The 19879-nt window shown below is 33.5% G+C and overlaps 1 protein-coding gene across 2 annotated transcripts; it reads right to left on the minus strand.

Moving 5' to 3' along the window:
* Positions 1 to 454: 454 nt before the first annotated feature.
* FTIP1 (C2 calcium/lipid-binding plant phosphoribosyltransferase family protein) lies at positions 455 to 3352 on the minus strand. Of its 2 annotated transcripts, XM_020348611.3 has the most exons (2): positions 1225 to 3352; positions 804 to 1061 (listed from the first exon to the last, which is right to left on the minus strand). In XM_020348611.3, exons 1-2 carry the CDS (start codon positions 3026 to 3028, stop codon positions 943 to 945), a joined length of 1923 nt encoding a protein of 640 aa, XP_020204200.1. In that variant the 5' UTR covers positions 3029 to 3352; the 3' UTR covers positions 804 to 942. The 2 variants fall into 2 exon arrangements, with proteins under 2 accessions (XP_020204192.1, XP_020204200.1); XM_020348603.3 differs by having other exon boundaries at positions 455 to 3349.
* Between the last annotated feature and the right edge of the window lie 16527 nt (positions 3353 to 19879).

Consider the following 19879-nt stretch of genomic DNA (forward strand, 5'->3'; position numbering starts at 1 on the left):
AGAGAGTAGACCATGACTGCTAGAGAGAAAGAAATTGAATGTAATTCTTTCTAAGTTCACGATTTGACCCCTAATAGTAATTCTTTCTATGTTAAGTGAGTCAACATCCATCAAAAAAAGGATGGGATCAATTACAAAGTTGATCATCCCAACATATTTTATGATAGATGTTGATTTTCTTAACATAGAAAGTACTTTTTATGTCAATTAAAACAACATTCAACATAAATTTTTTGTCATATTTATAATTTTATTATTACGTCACTTCTATGATGTGTAGATTAGACTCGAAATAAAATTTTAATTATTGAAAGTTCTTTCGTATGAATTTCTTCGTTTTTGGTTTTGAGTAATCACCTCAATAGACAAGAGGATTTGACCCACGTTCACATATGAAGTGAACAACACTATTGAGTTTATAAATCATTGCATGTAACAGTAACAAAATCAATAATAGAGGAAAATGATGCTGGTTGGTATTTAGCTTTATTGTGAATGGCAGTCCCATATAGCACAAGAATTAAAAATTTTCTGACAAGATGAAAACCCAAGGTAACTCTGCACTAAACAAAAAGTATAAAAATCAACAATACAATAACACAACACAAAGACATCTCTTCTCTATGATTCATTTGGAGACTTAAAGCATGCCATCAGCACGAGATGGCAACCTCTTGAAGAAATTACTAGGCACAGATGGTAGCTTGCTTCTAAACCTGGGGTGCCTAAGCCAGAAAATGCCACCAACTGAAGCCACAACCTTGAAAGGTGTCACATACAAAGCCACAGCAGTAACGAGGCAGAAAATCACAAATAGGCTTGTGGCTCTTGGGTCTCTCCAACTGAGCAATGCATGAAACCTCTCACCTTGAGTTGCAATGTCTCCAACCACAGTTTGTATTCTCCCCGCCACACTCCTGAGCCTATCATACCTCATTCTGATCACATCCTGAGCCTTTGAGGTGGGAAAAGTGTCGAACTCTTCATCAAGTTCATCAGGGTGTGCTGCTTCTGCCCAAGAAAGCTTTGTGTCCATGTGAGGAGGGTGCCTTGGTCTATACCTGAAGTTCCATATTCCAATGAGAAACATGTAGAGGAACATGGTGGGGAGGATCAATTCAGGGTAGCATATCAAGATGAAAAAGAGTACATGCACTAGGATTGTGGTCACTGGATTCTTCCACTTTTCCACCTCACCTAGCCACTTACTCATAGATATTGCACCTGAAAAGAGTGACACAATTCTGAAGAAATTGGCCTTGCTTCTTCTCATGCTCCATATGTGAGAGTCCACATCAAGCATGTACTCCACAACCTCTTTCCTAAGAGGTGGTTCTGCCCTTCCAAGCCTAACTGCCACAATGTTCATAGCTTGGTACCTCAAACTGTCTAACTGGTTCACAGTGAATGGATGCAAGTAATGCATCTTTGGCAACAAAGGGTGTCCATAAAGGTAGATTATGTGAGCCATGGAGAGACATGTGAAACGAATAGCCAATTGAAGTTCTCCCATCTTCTTCAATCCAGAGGGTTTCAGAACAAGTAGAGGGTATGAGTTAGTGTAGATCCTATCCATTTCCAATGTAGACAAACGAATCCTCACCTTGCCAATTCTTGAGTCAACTTTGGCTCCACTTCCTTGCTGAGATCCTCCCAAATGGCTGTTGTCAAAGACCCCAAAAGTTATGACAGTGCAAGGGTCATACACTTCCCATGTGTATTGCTCATTCCACTTTGGATTGAAGCTCTCGGTGATTGTCCTAGTTCTCACCCATTTCTGACCATACTTGGCCACACAATATGCATCTGTTGAACCTTTACCATTGTTTGTCTTCATAGATTGGAGCCCTTGAGCACTCAATATCCCCACTTCAAGAATCCCAATTGGTTGCTTCCAAAGCTGTCTAGCAGTTGGCCTTGTGTCACTAATATACATTGTGGATTCATCCAGCACATGATAAGCACCCTCAAGACACACCCTTAGGTGAATCCTACTCGAGAACTTTGTCTCATTCCTCTTGTCACCCTCCAACACACCAAAGCCAAACCTCTCAAGGTTGTACCAATGTGAGTGCACTGGTCGGTGATCCAAACGAATCTCAAACTTGTTAAGTTGCAAACTTATTTTAGCCACAACCTCATCTTTCCCGGGAGAGGCCTTATTCTCCACTGTTAGCACAAGCTGTTCCTCAAAGGGTTCTGCTGCGACAAACACCAAATCCTCATTCCACATTGGGTTTGGTGTTTTTGTTGGACACAACTTAGTTTTAAGCACTTGCTGTCCAACTTGACCCTTAACAAAAACTTGGGGTGGCTGGCTTTTGTCATTAGGCTCAACATCTTGAGCTTCAATCACATTAACCCTGAGATACCATAATTTAGGATTAACATAAACCTTTGACCTTATATTATAAACACCCTCTCCCTTAACTGAAGCTGAATCTGAATGCCATGCCTCAGGAAATGCTTCATCAGCTTGTGTCCCCATCCAAACAGCAAGCATGATTTCTCCTCTACTCCTTGTTTCCCCTCTCAGATTCTCCAACCTATACCACTGAGGAGCTAAAGGGCTATCTGGGGGAACCCTTGTTGGAACTTCATGCATGTCAAACTCCACTTTCCCAATGTACTCATCTCTAGCCACCATATCTTTGTCCCTCACAAAAACCTCAACAACCGAGGACTGAATCTTCTCCTTTGAGAATGCAAAAACCTGCTTCCACTCAGGGTTGGTCTTCTTCTCAAAGTGCCTTGTTTTGCCCTTGTAGTTACCAACCTTGACCTCAACATAAGGGTCAATGTTGCTGGTGACAGGGTTTGGTGGAAGGTCCTTGGCCTTCACAACGCGAACATAGAGGTAGAACATTTGCTCCACCAAGTCATAAGTGCTTGTGGCTCTCTCACTGTAGATCCAACCACTCCCTCCACGTTGCCCTCCATGTGGCCAACGCTCTCCAAGTTCTGGCTTTGTGTCCTTCAACTTGTAGTCCTCTTGGTTTGGCTTTGCTGCTGCTTGAGAAGAACTCATAGTGTTGCAGACTTTGGAATTGGAAAATTCACCTCTCAAATTTCTTCTTGATGCTCAACCTCTACGTTCATGTGTCGTGTGGTGAATGGAATATTATTGCTGCAACTTCTATGTGTCTTTCACAATTGAGCAAGTGTAGTGATTTGCTAATGAAGATGAGAACTAGCACAAGTACTTGGAATAGCAGCACTTGGAAATTGGAGAAAGATTTGCTTTAATTGGACCTCTACAAAATAGAGATTTTTTTTTTATTTCTTTTTTATTTGGTTGATGCCGAAATAGAGATGTGAGAGTTAAGTTTTGTTATCTTTATGGCACTAACATGAAACTTGAAAGGAGGTATCATTTAAAGGTTCCACTCCTCTGTTGCTTATTCACACTGTGTTTTAATTTTGGTCCAAATATGCTTTCGGCTACTCTTTTTAAGATATTCCTTTTGAAAAAAATTGGTCTCTAGTTTAATTTTAAACAAATGTATTTCGTGATTTTAATGACATAAAAATTGAAATTTAAATAAAGATTAAACAAACAAAAAAAACTCATATTTTTAATGACCGAAAATATACTCTAGTCTTTTAAAAAAATAATTGGAGCCTTTATAAAATTGTGCTTATGGGGGATGTTTTAGACTCCAGAGTGAATTCGAAACACCCAATTGAGATTTTATCATGTTCGATCGGATGCATGAATATATTGGAGTTTTGTTTTAGTTTAATTTAGAACAATAATCGCCTAATTTTATCAACTTAATTTTTGAAAGAATTTTAAAAAATTAACTTATCAATTTTCTAACTTTAATCTTCATCAAACATGTCAACGCGCTTCAAGGCAAACTTTCTGTCACCTTTTTGTGTTTATGCAGTATTCCGCCTCCAAAGGAGGTTACTTTGGTAAAGGCAATCTTCACTGATATTCCCATTATATAGAATATTATTCATTTATGCATATAGAAAAATTAAGGGGAACTCATTAAAAATAAAAATGTTTATTAATGAATAAATTCAATGTGCTTTCTATCTGTGCTAGAGGAACATTCCAGTCCACAATTATGTGCTTTATGTAAACGCTTTGATAATTAAAGTAAAGATAAGAAAAGCCCACTTGTTAAAATTCTTCAACTTTGTAAAGGTAGACTTGAGAGGACAAAGATAGTCTTTTAGAATAAAAATAAGTGTAGACTTGCACATAATCGCTGCCTATTTTTATAGATTCTCTTGTCTTTCTTCCATAACTTAAAATTTTCTGGTCAAAGACCACTTTGCCCTTGTTTGGAAACTTCACATTATGAGTCATGTTTAGTATTTAGGATTTAAGATTTAAATTTTCTGGTTAAAGACCACTTGGCCCTTGTTTGAAAACTTAACATTATATGAGTCATATGCATTCAGTAATTTAGGATTTAAGATTTAAATTTTCTGGTTAAAGACCACTTGGCCCTTGTTTGAAAACTTAACATTATATGAGTCATATGCATTCAGTAATTTGACTTTATCTATATCAACTCGGTTGAAGAATATCGAGCCAGTATGGAAGTAAGGACAGTAGTCAATAGTAAATAAGCTGAAACAATTAAAGAGGAAAAGGAGAAAGCATCATAGAAAGCTTATGGAGTAAGTGACCCTTTAAAAGATGCTTTAGAATGTTATTCTCCATCTTTATTCGTCTTTTTAACATAATGTTACCTAAACTTGGAAATTTCTGGTAGCGGGAAGAATCAGAAATTCCATAGATTTAATCCAATGCCTTCAGGTTCTCTTTTCTTGAGGGTGAAGGGAGCATACATAAGTTGAACTCGACAATTTCAACCCAACTTGTGGATAAATTATTAGGTAATTTACAATTATTATAGTTCCAATATTAATCTTCATATGACTTGGATGATAAAAATATTGTGATGGTCCAACTTGTGGGTATCTAGCTAATCATGTAACACCATGCTGTGAGGCTCGGAAGATGTTATAAGGTTATTATTTAACTTCGCAAAGCGGGTTAGGTGTGGATTTACAGATATGATTATTTTACACTATACTTTTTTATGCTCCTTTCTTCACACCATATAGTTACAAAATTAATGAGGATGGGATGTGAGTGCGATAGTGATAAGTCGAATATTGATGATATAGAGGGGTGTATGAAATCAAAAGTAACCAACTTACCGCCAATACTAGTATTTGGAGATAAAGAAAAGATTTCAAATTTTATCTTAGGATGAAATTTGATTACATTCCACGATTCAAAGAGATTAAAGGAATGGTGTTAATTTAATTCGTGATATACATGTATATTATTAGTATGAAATATTTATTGACTTTATGGATGATAAATTTCTATCTATAAATTTAAATGATTATATTTAATAAAATCTTCTCTTTTTATCACATTTTTTTCACATAAGATTTGAACTTAAATCCTTACTTAAAGGAATCGCGTCTAATATCACTCGGATCAATGATTTATTAGTTATTCTTCTTGTTTTTGTTGTATATATAAACATGTAATTTTCGGATATTCTAATTATTAAATAATACATAAGTTTGTCATGACCACTACTAGAATCGATATGAGAAAACATAGAAAGTTTTGAATATTAATTAAGTCTCAAATTATTTGTTACATCTCTCCTTAGCATAAGAATGAGATCCAAATGGTATATCGACAAGGGTTGCTAATGACAAATAATAGGATAAATGTTTATGTTTAGAACCTTTTGAGGAATAAACAATTGCCTTTAGAGGAACCAACAGGAAATATTTATGGTATACATAAGGTTTATAAATTTCTCTTACCTTCCATTAAAAATATTTTGTATGTTAAAGGGGTTGAAGTATGATTTGATAATTAAGTACATGTCAATTTTGTGACAATGATTTCACGTTTCCTTTTACAAAAATTCGTGCATAATTCGAAAATGTGAAAACTTCATTCTCTTTTATATTAAAAAAACATTGCAAACTACATAAGATTAATTTAGAGAAACTAAATAACCAATGCGTAACTTGTTTATTTTCCAACGAAAATGAAAGAAGAATTTGACTTAAATATTAATTTAAAAACATATTACAAATTTTTATAAAAAGTATTTAATTTAAAAAATGTGTAAGATTTATTGAAAAACTTATCTTTAATAGTGAGTATTTTAGAAAATAAATCAAATCAATTTTCATTTTTAAATATTACAAATAACTAAAATGTATAACTCACTCTCATCATATATGTCAACTTATTTTAAAGATAAAGTGATATTTTCAATTAATCAAATTTTAACATTTAATTAATGAAAATAAATGTTGAGTCACTTTATATCAGCATTTTGATAAAAATCAACTTCAATAACATTAAAAGAAAAAATATTATTTTCCTTGATTGTATAAAGCTAGAACTTACATAATAGTAACACTTCTCAAACAAAACTTGTGCATATTCAAATATCAACTAGCTGAGAAGAACATGGTGTTTTGGGAGGCGGAGTCAGCTTCTTGAATGATTCGGAGTGACATACTTTGAGTTGAAGAAAATTATTTTCACTAAAAAAGCAAAAAAATTATTTCCAGGAACCGCTTAAAATAATATAATTAAGCATTAGAGATGTCGTTTTGGTTTCTCGTTTATTCCGTGTATTATTGTATTAAGATGAAAATTTCTAAAAGAATAAAACACCGAATCAGATGCCCCTCTTAAGCTGACGGTTCTAATTTATTTCACTTTTTAATTATTATAACGTGGTGGAGGATTCTTCATAATGTGGGTAATGGGAAACAGAGTTTTGTATGAGTTTTAATTGTTTAAATTACTTCTTGTTCCAGTGATGTATTAGAATTTTAGAGGTAGGAGACTTTATGAGTTAAATTGGTCTTTAAAGTAATTAAATTAGAGATAACTTGGATTAGCTCAAAAAGATATAAAAGAGTTTTATTAAATTGTGAGTCTTAGGACTTAAGTTTTCATAAACCTAGAGAGAAAATCTAGTGAGAAGTTCTTTGAACTTTGAGTCAATCCTCTCCACTTGTCCTTGTTGATTTGTACAAGGCCATTTTCTTCCTCTTCTCCTCTTATTGATTTGGTTCTACAAGAGGTAATAGAGGTTTGTGACTTGAATGATCTATGTAGCGTGTGGTTTGTTGTTGTCTAGAATCACCCAAGTGTGGTTGATTCTGATGAAGATGCATGAAATGTGGCTTGTTTGAGTTTTTAGCTCTTAAAGTGGTGTATAAGTGGAAATGTTGTATCTTGGTTGATCATGGTTGCATGTTGTAAATGAGGTGGTTTTTGAGTTGTTCATGATGTTTGCATGTTGTTTTATACAATTCATGTTGGAAATTGGTTGAATTTTAGGTAAATTGGATGATTTTTTAGTTTTACATAACTCTAGGACTGCACACCTTCAAGGCATTGGGCATGGTTCAATTAGTGGCACTTTGTGCTACTCATGTTGGATACAAGATTGACGTGGGGAGAGAGAATGTCTTAGGCTGAACTAGTGTCAGACGTAGTTTGAATGAGGTTGAATATGAGGAAATAAAATCGTCTCAGGTTGGTGTGAGGCCAAACATGGGTTGTTGTCATGCAGAATGTGAGGTCCCAAGGGTCCTTACATAACCATGCCGAGCGCCGGTTGGATGGTGTTGGATGTGGGCGAGACAGGGAGTCCCTTTCCTTAATGGCACTGAGTGGCCCTTAAGTGGAGTTGAGTGCGAGTTTCATGATAAAAGTTTTCTTTTTTGAATACGTTTTATGGTTAAATGACAATGAATAAGTTATATGTATGATGGGGTATGGCGATGAAACTATACGTTGTAAGTTGATGCATGATTGATGATGTTATATTGATAAGTTGTAAGATGATATGTTGAACGATGATGAATATATATATATATATATATATATATATATATATATATATATATATATATATATATATTATTAAGTTGTAAGTTGATATACTATATGATGATATTTATGTTGTTAAGATGTAAGATGATTTATGAATAAGTGGTATACATTGTGAGATGTTGTAAGTTGGATATGTTGCAAAGTTGTATGATGTTAAGTTGATAAGTTATTGACATGTGGGTTAGATACATGTCTTCGCTAGATACATAAAAATTAGAGGGGAGTAAAATTATTTTTTAAATTGAATATCTCACTATGAGGATATACTTTATGGTACTTTGAGAGTTCGGTTAAAATCCTTTAGTAGGTGACTTGGCCTTTGAATAGGTAAGTTGTTTTCATTTGTCCCCTCTAAACTTTATATGTTTTTTGTATATGGGCAAGGTTAAGACATACATATACAAAGTGACTAATCAAGTAAAATATCGGGTTGGGGACTTGGTCTCTAACCTATTATCGAAGGGACGTAGTACTTGGGGGGTAATTGGTAGGCTAATCTCATATGCGGCTTAATGTTATAAACTAATGGAATAATAGACTCATATTTAATTTGTTCTATCCTAACAGTAGTACTAGACTTCCTAATTTAAGTGGCAAAACCTAAGAAATCAATTTAGCTTATGCTAGTCATTGTTTCTAGTTTTATGCTAACTGTTGTTTCTGGTCTTAGTATCAACCATTATTTCTGGTTTATACTATCAGTTGTAATTCAATAAGGTCTAGCCACTTAAACTGCTCACCTCAGTTGTAGGAGATCTCTATAATTGATATGCATTACGACATATTCAGTTGTTTATTATTATTCATGTTGAATATGTTGCTAAAATGAAGTTGACTCTGTTGAACTATGTTGTAAGTTGTGTATGTTGTAACTAATGAAAAAATATGATGAAATGTTATAGTTGTGTAGTTGATGTTCACATTGTGTTTATATATTGATCTCTTTTCACAAGCTTACCCAGTGTTTTTCTTATAGTTGGGGCTATGATGATCATGAATCTTCATGGGAGCAAAACAAGATTAACAGGATGACTTGTGTAGATGACAGTTAGTCATGTTAATGACGGCTTGATTTTGCTATGGCTACTCTGATGTAGTCACATCTTGTATAGATGCTCGATCGATGACTTAAAGATCCTTTTGTGTATAGTGTTAACTGTTGTATATGTATTGTATATATGTATAGGACTTGTTAGCTTTCTTCTCTTTACATATATTTGCGTGCATGAGATTTAACTCATGTTACATGATATCCCTAGACTAGTTATATGTTGTTTTATTTTTCTTTGTTGCGTTGTTGCTAAACTGTAACAATTATAGTGACCTGCTGGATCGTTACAAGTTTCACATACATGTCTTTATATTGATATAATATTGAGTATGTTTAGATAAATTACTTTAAAAATACTTAAAGGAGATAAAATATAAAGAAAAAAATTATATTTTTTATAAATTAATTTGTAAAAACTCTCTTATTAATTTTTCAAAATCTTGTTTTTTATTTATGTAAAAATTAGTTTTAACTTATGAAAAAATTTGTTTTAATTTTTCTCTTCATTTTTTTTCTTGTAAAAGTGCTTCTAGATAAGCTTGTTTAGACAAATCCATTTTTACTTTAGATTTACAACGCGCATATATTTGCGCTCTCATAGATTTATTTATTTATTTTTATCACCACTTAAAATAGATCTCATATCAATCAATAAAAAAATTGTGTTTATAAAATTAAATTCCTCAATGACATGGTACTTTAATTGTTTCTCAACCATTGGTAAGGGAAGCTAGGATTTTAAATTTGAAATTTTGAATAAAACTTTGATTCAATCATGTGCATGTTTTCGATGGTTAATTCCTATCATATCTTTAAGTAGATTCTATATTTTGTATAATAGAATGGATTTTAGAAGGTTTCAAACCCTAAAAGCAAGAAAACTCATCTGCTTTGGACCGATGCAAAGCATCTTGCAAGAGTCCTCCTTTTATGAGAGACTTGCAATAATATTTTGGTTCTTTTGTATATAAAAATAATATTGGAAAAGATAAAACAAGAGATGACGTAAATGTGTGACACCCTCTACCCCGACATAATACACAATAATTGTAAGATAAAATTTGAATGAATAAAAACTTTCTCAATTAGCAAATAGGTAAAGGATTCACATTCACATACATAATAATAGTTCACTTGCGGAAATTACAAAAGAAATAAAGTTAAAGGTTTTCCAAACAAGAAAGAAACTAAAGTCCTAAACTAGTCCTAACTATGCCCCGATGTCACATATCCTATCAGAGCACTCCCAATTGAAGTCTAAGCCTCATCACCAACATCCTCATGTTGATGATCACCTGCAACACAATAAAAATACATATAGAGCAAACAAGGGAGTGAGAAACATCTCACTCAGGTTCAGGTGCAGAAATAAAGGTTAGACAACACACACACAACAAACATAATACAAGTCACAAGCACAAATCACATGTAAACAATACACATACACAATCGGTATCACATGCACACTCATTTATCATGTAATGATGTCATGGACTTGACTCATAAATGCATGCATGTGGCCCCAATCACATATCACATATCACTGATGTGCTTCCTAAACAACACACATAAGGTAGTCTAGGAGTACATGTCGGGAGCTACCCATACACTCTCAACTAGAAGAATGTACTGCTAGGATCTGGTCGGGATAGCGAAGATGCACAAGTTACGTCTCGTGCTCACAAATGGGCAGAATCGAGACATCCAAACTGCATTATCCCCCAAGACTCCCCCAAGCTGTTACACAAGGAGGGCCTTCCCTAACGGTGTACTCCATATCGTACCCTTCACATAGATGCACATGATGCATGTCACACACATTCACACTTCATGGACTCATCACTTTACTTGTCATAGTTACTCATATATCATGTCTCATTGTCACATATCATCATATTTCATATCTCATATTCACTTTTCACATTGTCTTATCATATTCACATAATCTCCAAAGAGCACTCTAATTCCTATCAAAACATATTCAAACTCAAAATTAAATATACATTCATGCTCAGTAATCATCAGGAAACACAACAAAAAACTCAGAAAGTAAAACAAAAAACATTGGAAATTCGCCTGTTTCTCATAGGGTTTTCTCAGGAACTCACAGAGCACTCTAATTCATATCAAAACTTGTTTATTTTCAAAATTAAACAAATATTTACACTCAACATCACACAAGGAATGCAACAGAACATTCATAAAGTGCCTGTTCCTATCAGGCAAGGGATTAGGGGCCAATCCTGCTACCCAACAATTATTCCAACACCCTCGAGCAAGGTTTCTCACTCCCCTTACCTTGATAAGCAAAAGATGAAGCTAGAGCAAAATCTGGTTGGTCTCCTTCTCTTGGTTCTGAAGTTAGCATAAAAACACACAGAAGAGGGGGTTGAATGTGTGTGTTCTGATTCGAAGGAAAATTTTGTAGTTATTTTTGGTTGGAAGATTTAAGCAAAATTTTCGTCTAGTGATTTTGTTTTACCAACCTTAGTTTTCAATATAGACGATTTAGAGAAACAGGTTTTCAGTTTGGAAAATGTTATCATCTGGTCAAGTAGTTTTAATAGAATCAAATAGACTTTCGTCCAAAGCTTTGCTGAAAACTGAAGTAGACCAGGTGCAGAGTATGAAATGCTGAAAAGAAAAGAGAATGCACAGATAGTTATACTTGTTTACTCAATCTAAGCTACATCCAGTTTCCTTCTACAGAAGGGTTCCACTAATCACACAGGATTACAAGTATTCTCAGCCACTTCTTACTTGTCAACTTGACGCTAGTATTCTTAACCACTTCTGGTTCTACAAGTACTCTTGACCACTTCTGGCCCGTTGGCTTCACTCACCAACGCTAGTATTCTCAACCACTTCTGGTTCACAAGTATTCTTTCTACTAGCTTCTTCAGGCTTTATAGTAGTTGCAATATAACTCTCGCAGAGAGGGTATGGTAAATTCTACACTCACTAAGGTGCGCAACCTTAGTTTTTTAGAGAACAGTGTCTGAGTGTTTGGTAACTCTCGTAGAGAGGATGAACTATTGGCAACACTCACTAAGATAAGCTATCTTAGTTTCTACACAGATATACAGGAAGTGCTTTTTAGAAGAAGAGTGGTTGAAGCTTTGAAGTTTTTTTTTCTCACGATTTGTTTCTTTCTCGTTCTCTATCTTCTTCTTCTTTGTCTTGATGTTTATATACATCTGATAAATCTTCCCATTGTTTAAATTTGAATTTGGTCGTTGGAGCGTAATCTTTTTCTTGATGTAGATGAAGATTTCGTTCATGTTCATGCAGATCTTCTCATTTAATGCATTTAATCCTTGCATTAAATGTTTGCTTGCATTTGTGGAGCTTTTCTGTGTAGTTGATTTCTTCGATATCTGACTCCAATCATGGTCTAGGTATATTTGTATTTTTTCGCTAGTTTAGCCACTACAGTGCTGCCTTTTCTCAGAAAAGTAGATTTCCTTTCTCTGATGCACTCAACTTTGACTTGTGAATCCATGCTTGCCCTAATTTTCATTTTTGATGATGTCCTTTTGTGCTTCTTGTATAATTCCTTTTATCGTGATTAGTGGACTTCAAACGTGCTTCATCATTCTTGACATCGTCTGGGAACAAGATGCTTCGTCTAATCTCGACTACCTTTTTCATCTGGGTGTCGAAGTAATAACTTCGTCTTTCATATTGAGCTTTTTCAATGGTTACTTGATGTTGATGCCTTGGCCAGTTTGCGTCTAATGCTTCAAACTTTTTGGTAGACTTTGTATTTGACTTGAGTCTTGAAACAACTTTAGTTTTGATGCCAGCTTTTCTATCGTCTGATATTTTGTCTAGTCAGATTATACTTGAACGTATTCCAATGTTTGAACTTTTCGTTATCCGACTGAAACGCTAATGCACATGTTAGGGATAATAATATGTATTATATTTGTCATTTTCAAAACCTCGGTGGGAATTGCGAATGTACTTCATCTGACTTAACAATCTCCCCCTTTTTGATGATGACAAATATAATCTATCAAGTTCATAAATCAGTTACAGAAAAGATACAGAGCAGTTGTTCATGTAGTGTACATAATACAATAATCATAAGGGATAAATTATTCTGTTTCTTGAAGTTTCTCCCCTTAAGTTAATGCTCTCCCCCTTACTAAGTGACCGATTTTTTGATAGATTCTTTCTCCCCCTTTGTAATCAACAAAAAGAATGAGAGGGTGTGAATGGAAGTCTAGTGATCATTAATCAGTTCCATTCCTAACCTATCTCTTAGCCAGACATATCTATCTTCTTGAAGGGGTTTGGTGAAGATATCAGCAAGTTGTTCTTCATTTTTAACATAAACTAGTTCAAAGGTACCTTTTTGCACATGATCTCTAATAAAGTGATGTTTAATCTCTACATGCTTAGTCCTAGAATGCAAAACAGGATTTTTGGATATGTTAATAGTAGCAGTGTTATTGTAGAGTACATGAATACTACTCTCATAAATGTCGTAGTCTTCCAGCTAATGTTTGGTCCATAATAGCTGCGTGAGACATTGTCCTGTGGCAACTTACTCAGCTTCACAAGTGGATAGGGTAATCGTACTTTGCCTCTTGCTTGTCCATGAAACTAAGCAGCGACCAAGGAAATGGCATCCTCTGCTAGTTCTCTTTCTTTCCCATTTGTCTCCTGCATAATCTGCATCACAGTATCCTAGAAGAGAAAAATTTTGGCTTCTATAGAAGCTGATGCCTAGGTTAGGTGTTCCTTTAAGGTATCTTAAAATTCTTTTAACTACTTGTAAATGTACCTCCTTAGGTCGTACTTGGAACTTAGCACAAATGCAGACGCTGAACATGATTTCAGGTCTTGATGCTTTCAGGTACAAGAGAGAACCAACCATTCCTTTGTACATTGTGCTATCAACGTTTGGTGATTCTTCGTCTAGACTAAAAGTCGTTGAAGGAAGCATTGGTGTCTTCATTGGTTTCGCATCTTCTATCTTAAACTTCTGTAACAATTCTTTTGTGTATTTTGTTTGGTGAATCTTAACACCTTCGTTTGACTGGAAAATTTGAAGTCCTAAGAAGAACTTCAATTCTCCCATCATGCTCATTTTAAATTCGTCCTACATAAGCTTGGAAAATTCTTGACAGAGACTTTCATTAGTAGCACCAAAAAGATTATGTCATCAACATAGATCTGGGCTATTATAAAATCATCCTTTATTACTTTCCTAAAAAGAGTGCTGTCAATTTTTCCTCTTATAAAATTATTTTCTACCAGAAAAGAACTCTGTTTTTCATACCATGCACGTGGTGCTTGTTTTAATCCATATAAAGCTTTATTTAATTTCAAAACATAAGATGACAACAATTCATTTCCAAATCCTAGAGGTTGACATACGTAAACTTCTTCTGAAATATTTTCATTTAAAAATGCGCTTTTAACATCCATCTGATATAATTTCATACCAGTACATGCAGCAAAAACAAGTAAAATTCTAATAGCTTCTATTCGAGCAACAGGTGCAAAAGTTTCAGTAAAGTCTATACCTTCCTGTTGAGAATACCCTTTTGTGAACCTTGCTTTATTTCTTACTACGTTTCTAGATTCGTCCAATTTATTCTTGTAGACCCATTTTGTTCCTATGATCGTCCTGTCTTCAGGCTTTGGGACAAGTTTCCAGACGTCATTTTTCTAGAATTGACTCAATTCTTCTTGCACGGCCTGAACCCAGCTTTCGTCTGACAATGCTTTGTCCGTGGTCCTTGGCTTTGTTTGAGATAATAAAGAAATTTGTGCTTGAGTTCTAAATGAACTTCTGGTCCTTACTATGTCCTTTGCTTCACCAATTATTTGCTCCTATGGATGATGAGCCTTCATCTACCAGTTACGATTGACTAGCTCTCTATTCTCTCCTTCGTCTTGTTGTGTTGCTATTTCTTCAGACTCAGGCTTTTTCGACTGACCATTGTTTACTTGCATATTCTCAAAGAAATTTCCTAGCTCTTATATTTCTTTATCAGGCTTGTGTTCATCAAATTTAACGTGGATGACTTCCTCAACAGTTTTAGTTCTGTTGTTGAACACTCTATAGGCTCTTGATCTCTCTAAGTACCCAAGTAGGATACGTTCACTACAAGAAAATGACGATTTTGTGACAGTTATATGACCTACATTGCGACGGTTAAAATTGCCGCAAAGACACAATTGCAACGGTTCACCAACCGTTGCAGAAATGTCCGTCACGAGGGAATTTTGCGACGGTTACTGAAATCGTTGCAGAAACCATCGCAAAATTGGAATTGCGACCCTTACAGCACCCGTCGCACCAACTGCCTCTAAATTAGTCGCTTAATATTTATTTTTTATTTTATTAAATTTTTTAGACGTCTCAAATTTGGTTGTTATTCTTCTCAAGGATTCTATTTCACAATACTTCACTTTTTAGCATATTTTGTCCTTACTTACACAGTTTCTGGGAAACATCCCAGAAGGTCACCTATCCCTGTATTACTCCAAGTCAAGCACACTTAACTGTGGAGTTCTGATGAGATAAGCTACAGAAAAGCATATACATGTTGTCAGTATAAGTAGTACAAATTAATTCATTTAAGTCATTCTCAACTATACAATCTGATGGAGAAGGTAGGAGGAGTGAATGTTGTTCTTCTCCTATTCTTCACCTAGGCTTGGATCTTCTTCAAGGAGATTGAATCCGAAGATGGAGAACTCTGGAATGATGAAGGAACACGAGTGGAATGAGGTCTAGACTTGGAAGGAAGCATCCAAGCTCAAGCATCAATGGAGAGCACACTTCAAAGAGAAGGATTCTAGGTGAATTCCTAAGGTTTTTGAAGTTGAACTCAAGGAGACTTTGAGAGGGAAACTCGGCACTATGGCTCACAAATTTCATTAATCATTCAAAGTGAGTACAATAGATGAGAGGAGGGAAACATATAGCATCCGAATTTGAGGAGAACACTTGGCGCCACATGATTGGTCACATGTTGGCGCCAAGATTTGAATTCAAATTCAAATTTGAATTCAAACCTTGTGTCACATGCTCATGACCGGTCATGTAGAGCTAAATGAGATATTAGGTTGAATTTAGAGTGAATTTAGGGTTGCATTTCGGTGTCACACTTGTGCAACCAAGGTGGTGCCAAAAGTGTGACCTAAATGCAACTTAAATTCATCCTAAATTTGACCTAATTTGTCCTAATTCAAATGAACTATTAAACCTCCTTAAACCCTAAACTAATGACCAAAATACAATGGTCTAATGAATACAATCAATAGGAAATATTACAAGGAAAATAATGAGCCCAATATTGGGTACCAAAAGCCCAAAGGCCCATGAAACCCAAAACTAGGCCCAACTAGCCTAAACCCTAATCTATGGTCAAAATACAAGACCAACATGAAAATAGATTCCTAAACTAAGAAAGTACAATTAAACATGGTGTATAATCAATTAAGCCCAAGTAAGAAGCACCCTAGGCCCACCAAGCCCATTGGGCCCACTAAGCTCTGAAGCAGTCAAATCTTCAAGTAACCTCCTGACCATAGCTCTAGTGGTTGGGCCTTTAGCCCATGCTCTTCCATCACAATCTCATACTTATACTATCTTTGGATCCCTCTCATTCCGGTGTGTCCGAATCGTTATAAATATATAATAATTATATTACTAATAATAATTATATTATATTTAATTAATCTTTATTTATATATATACTTACTTTTATAATTAACAATCTACTTATTTCTATTTAAAATTAATATTATGATATAATTTAAATTATTTATTATAAATTTAAAAGTTTAAATAATAATTTATATATTTTAAAATGAGAAATGTTATAATAACACTGGTGTAACTTTTACTAAGTATTACACCGCTTAATAATCTTATATTAAATGTGAATTTTGTAAATTCAACCGTTGGATTGAAAGTTCATATCACTTTATATCTTTATATCAAATTTTGTTAAAATTGAACAACTTGAAGGTAATCAAAATGTTCATATTTTAGTATATTTTGAAATATATATATTACGTCATTGTTTTTTTACAAGAATGAAGTATCAAATCATCTTGAATTAATATAAAATTTTGTATATATGATCTAAGAGTAAAAAACTTTCAATCTGACGATTGAATTTATAAAATTCACATTTAATATAAAGTTATTGAGCGGTGTAAGTAAAAGTTACACTGGTGTTATTATAACCTTTTTCTTTTAAAATATTATTTTTATAAATTAAATTTTAACATTTTAAATAAATTTTTAATTAACTTAATTTATTTATTTATCTTAAATCTAAGATATAAAATTCAAAAAATGTATTTATCCTTATTTTATTTTCTAATCAATTTTTTCTATATTAATTATTAGTAAAATTTAATAACTTTTAATTTAATAATTGGATCGATAAAATTTAACTTATACCATGAGTTATTGAGCGGAGTAACTTTATTAATAGTTACTTTGTGAGTCATTTGATTTCTCCTCCTCTCTCTCTCTCTCTCTCTCTATATATATATATATATATATATATATATATATATATAAAGTTTTTGATGATAATTGTGTATCTTATATTAAACAAAATATATATAAAATTGTTAACAAAATATAAGTTTATTAAAATAATATAATACTTCCTAAAGAAAAATATTACTTTTGGTCTATTCTACTATTAAATGTATTTTTAATCCTAAATTTGGAAGAAAATATGCACAAAGTTTTGATGATGCCAAAGTATTGAAGAAAATAAAGGTCAAGTTAAAGCAAGTTGATCAAGAAGCAAGATCTCAAGTAATAACTAGATAAGTCTTGACTGCTTAGCTTAATATGTAAAATGAACTTTTAGAATTTGCAAATTTCACTTGGCCATTAAAATAAGGATTTCAAGAAATCCTAAACTTAATCTTTTTGAATATAAGAATAAGTTGTTTGAAAAGAAAGCAAAAAGAGTATTCAAAAGATTAAACAAAAATAATTTTAAACTGGAAAATAGAAGCTTTCTATATCTTAAGTTTTCATAAGCCAAATCAGGTGATATGTGTCTGGTAATCGATTACCACTTGATGTAATCGATTACCAGAGAAAGAAAACTAGTTCAAATGTTAAAATGCTCTCTAGTAATCGATTACCCATTCCTGTAATCGATTACCAGAAGAGAAAATTTCAAAATTTGAATTTAAATTATACAATGTTTCAAACATTTTGAACTGAAACCGTTGTAATCGATTACCAAGTCTTGTAATCGATTACCAGAGCCTATTTTCTAAAAAATTATAAAAAGTTACAACTCTTCATGAAAAGACATAACATAAGAAACAATTATCTATAAATACCTATAATTTTTCAGAGAAAAGAGACGAAATCTATTGTGAAAATCATTTACAAAATCTACTTGGCCAAAGTCATTTGTAAAATCTCTAAAGAGTTCATCAAGATCATGAAAGTGTAATATCTACTCTTCAAAGAGAGTCATTCTGTAAAACTCAATTGATCATTGGATCTGTAAAGGAGAAAGGGTTTTTCTCCTTGTTGGTTTTTGAATCTCAACACAAGGAAAGGGAGTTCCGAGGTGTTGGAGGATTCAAGTCTTGTAAGGTTTACAAGAGTAGTGGAAATCTCAAGTGGGAGACTTGAGGACTGGATGTAGGCAAGATTGGCCGAACCAGTATAAAATCAGGTTTGCAATTCTTCTTTCCCTACACTTTTAATTTCTTGTTATTAATTGTAATTGTGTAGTTTGCATCATTATTCATTCTTTACATATAAATTTATCTAAGGAATTAAATTTGATAAGAAAGTAATTGGAAAAGTTTTTATAAGAGGAAATTTAGAAAACTTAATTCACCCCCCCTCTTAAGTTAATTGAGGCTAAGTGACTAACAAGTGGTATTAGAGCAAGTTTCTTGTATAAGGCTTAAAAGCTTCAAGAATTGAAATGGCCTCATCAAATTTTTTATTTCCTGAAGGAAACTCTATTAATAGACCTCTTATATTCAATGGGGAAGGGTATCATTATTGGAAATCTAGGATGCAAATTTTTATAGATGCCATAAACTTAAACATATATGAGATGCTATTGAAAATGGTCCTTTCATTCCCACTATTGTAGTATGTCATGAAATTAAAAATTTGCCCAAAGATCAATGGAGTGAAGATGATAGAAGAAAGGTTCAATATAACTTAAAAGCCAAAAATATAATCACTTCTGTTTTAGGAATTGATGAATATTTTAGAATTTCAAATTGTAAAAGTGCTAAAGAAATGTGGGATACACTTGAAGTAACACATGAAGGTACTAATGATGTGAAAAGATCTAGGATAAACACTCTCACTCATGAATATGAATTATTAGAATGAATCAAAATGAAAGCATACAAGACATGCAAAAGAGATTTACACATATAATTAATCATCTTGCATCTCTAGGAAAAGTGTTTCCTAATGAAGATCTTATTAACAAAGTTTTGAGATGTTTGAGTAGGGAATGACAACTGAAAGTGACTGCAATTGCTGAATCAAAAGATCTGATAACCATGTCTATTGCCTCATTGTTCGAAAAACTTCAAGAACATGAAATGGAATTAATGAGACTAAATCAAAATGAGGAAAGTGATAAGAGAAAGAAAGGGATAGCACTCAAAACATCATCATCTATTCAAGAAGAAGGTGAGAAAGAAGAAAATACTGAGGAAGATGATTTAGAGGATGATGAGGATTTCAGGCTCTTTATAAAAAGATTCAACAAATTCCTTAGAAACAAAGGAAACCAAAAAAGGATTCAACTTCAACAATAAGAGAAAAGGAGAAAACTCTTATTCAACCCCAAAATGCTATGAGTGTAATCAACCAGGACATTTGAGATTAGAATGTCCAATCTATAAAAGAAAGATGGAAA

Source organism: Cajanus cajan, chromosome 7 (genome assembly GCF_000230855.2).
Source record: "Cajanus cajan strain Asha chromosome 7, NIPB_CcT2T_4, whole genome shotgun sequence".
NCBI classification, from domain to species: domain Eukaryota; kingdom Viridiplantae; phylum Streptophyta; class Magnoliopsida; order Fabales; family Fabaceae; genus Cajanus; species Cajanus cajan.

What these genes read in the sequence shown, in the direction of transcription:
- FTIP1 (XM_020348603.3), bottom strand. Translation starts at nt 3,028, where the DNA reads ATGAGTTCTTCTCAAGCAGCAGCAAAGCCAAACCAAGAGGACTACAAG.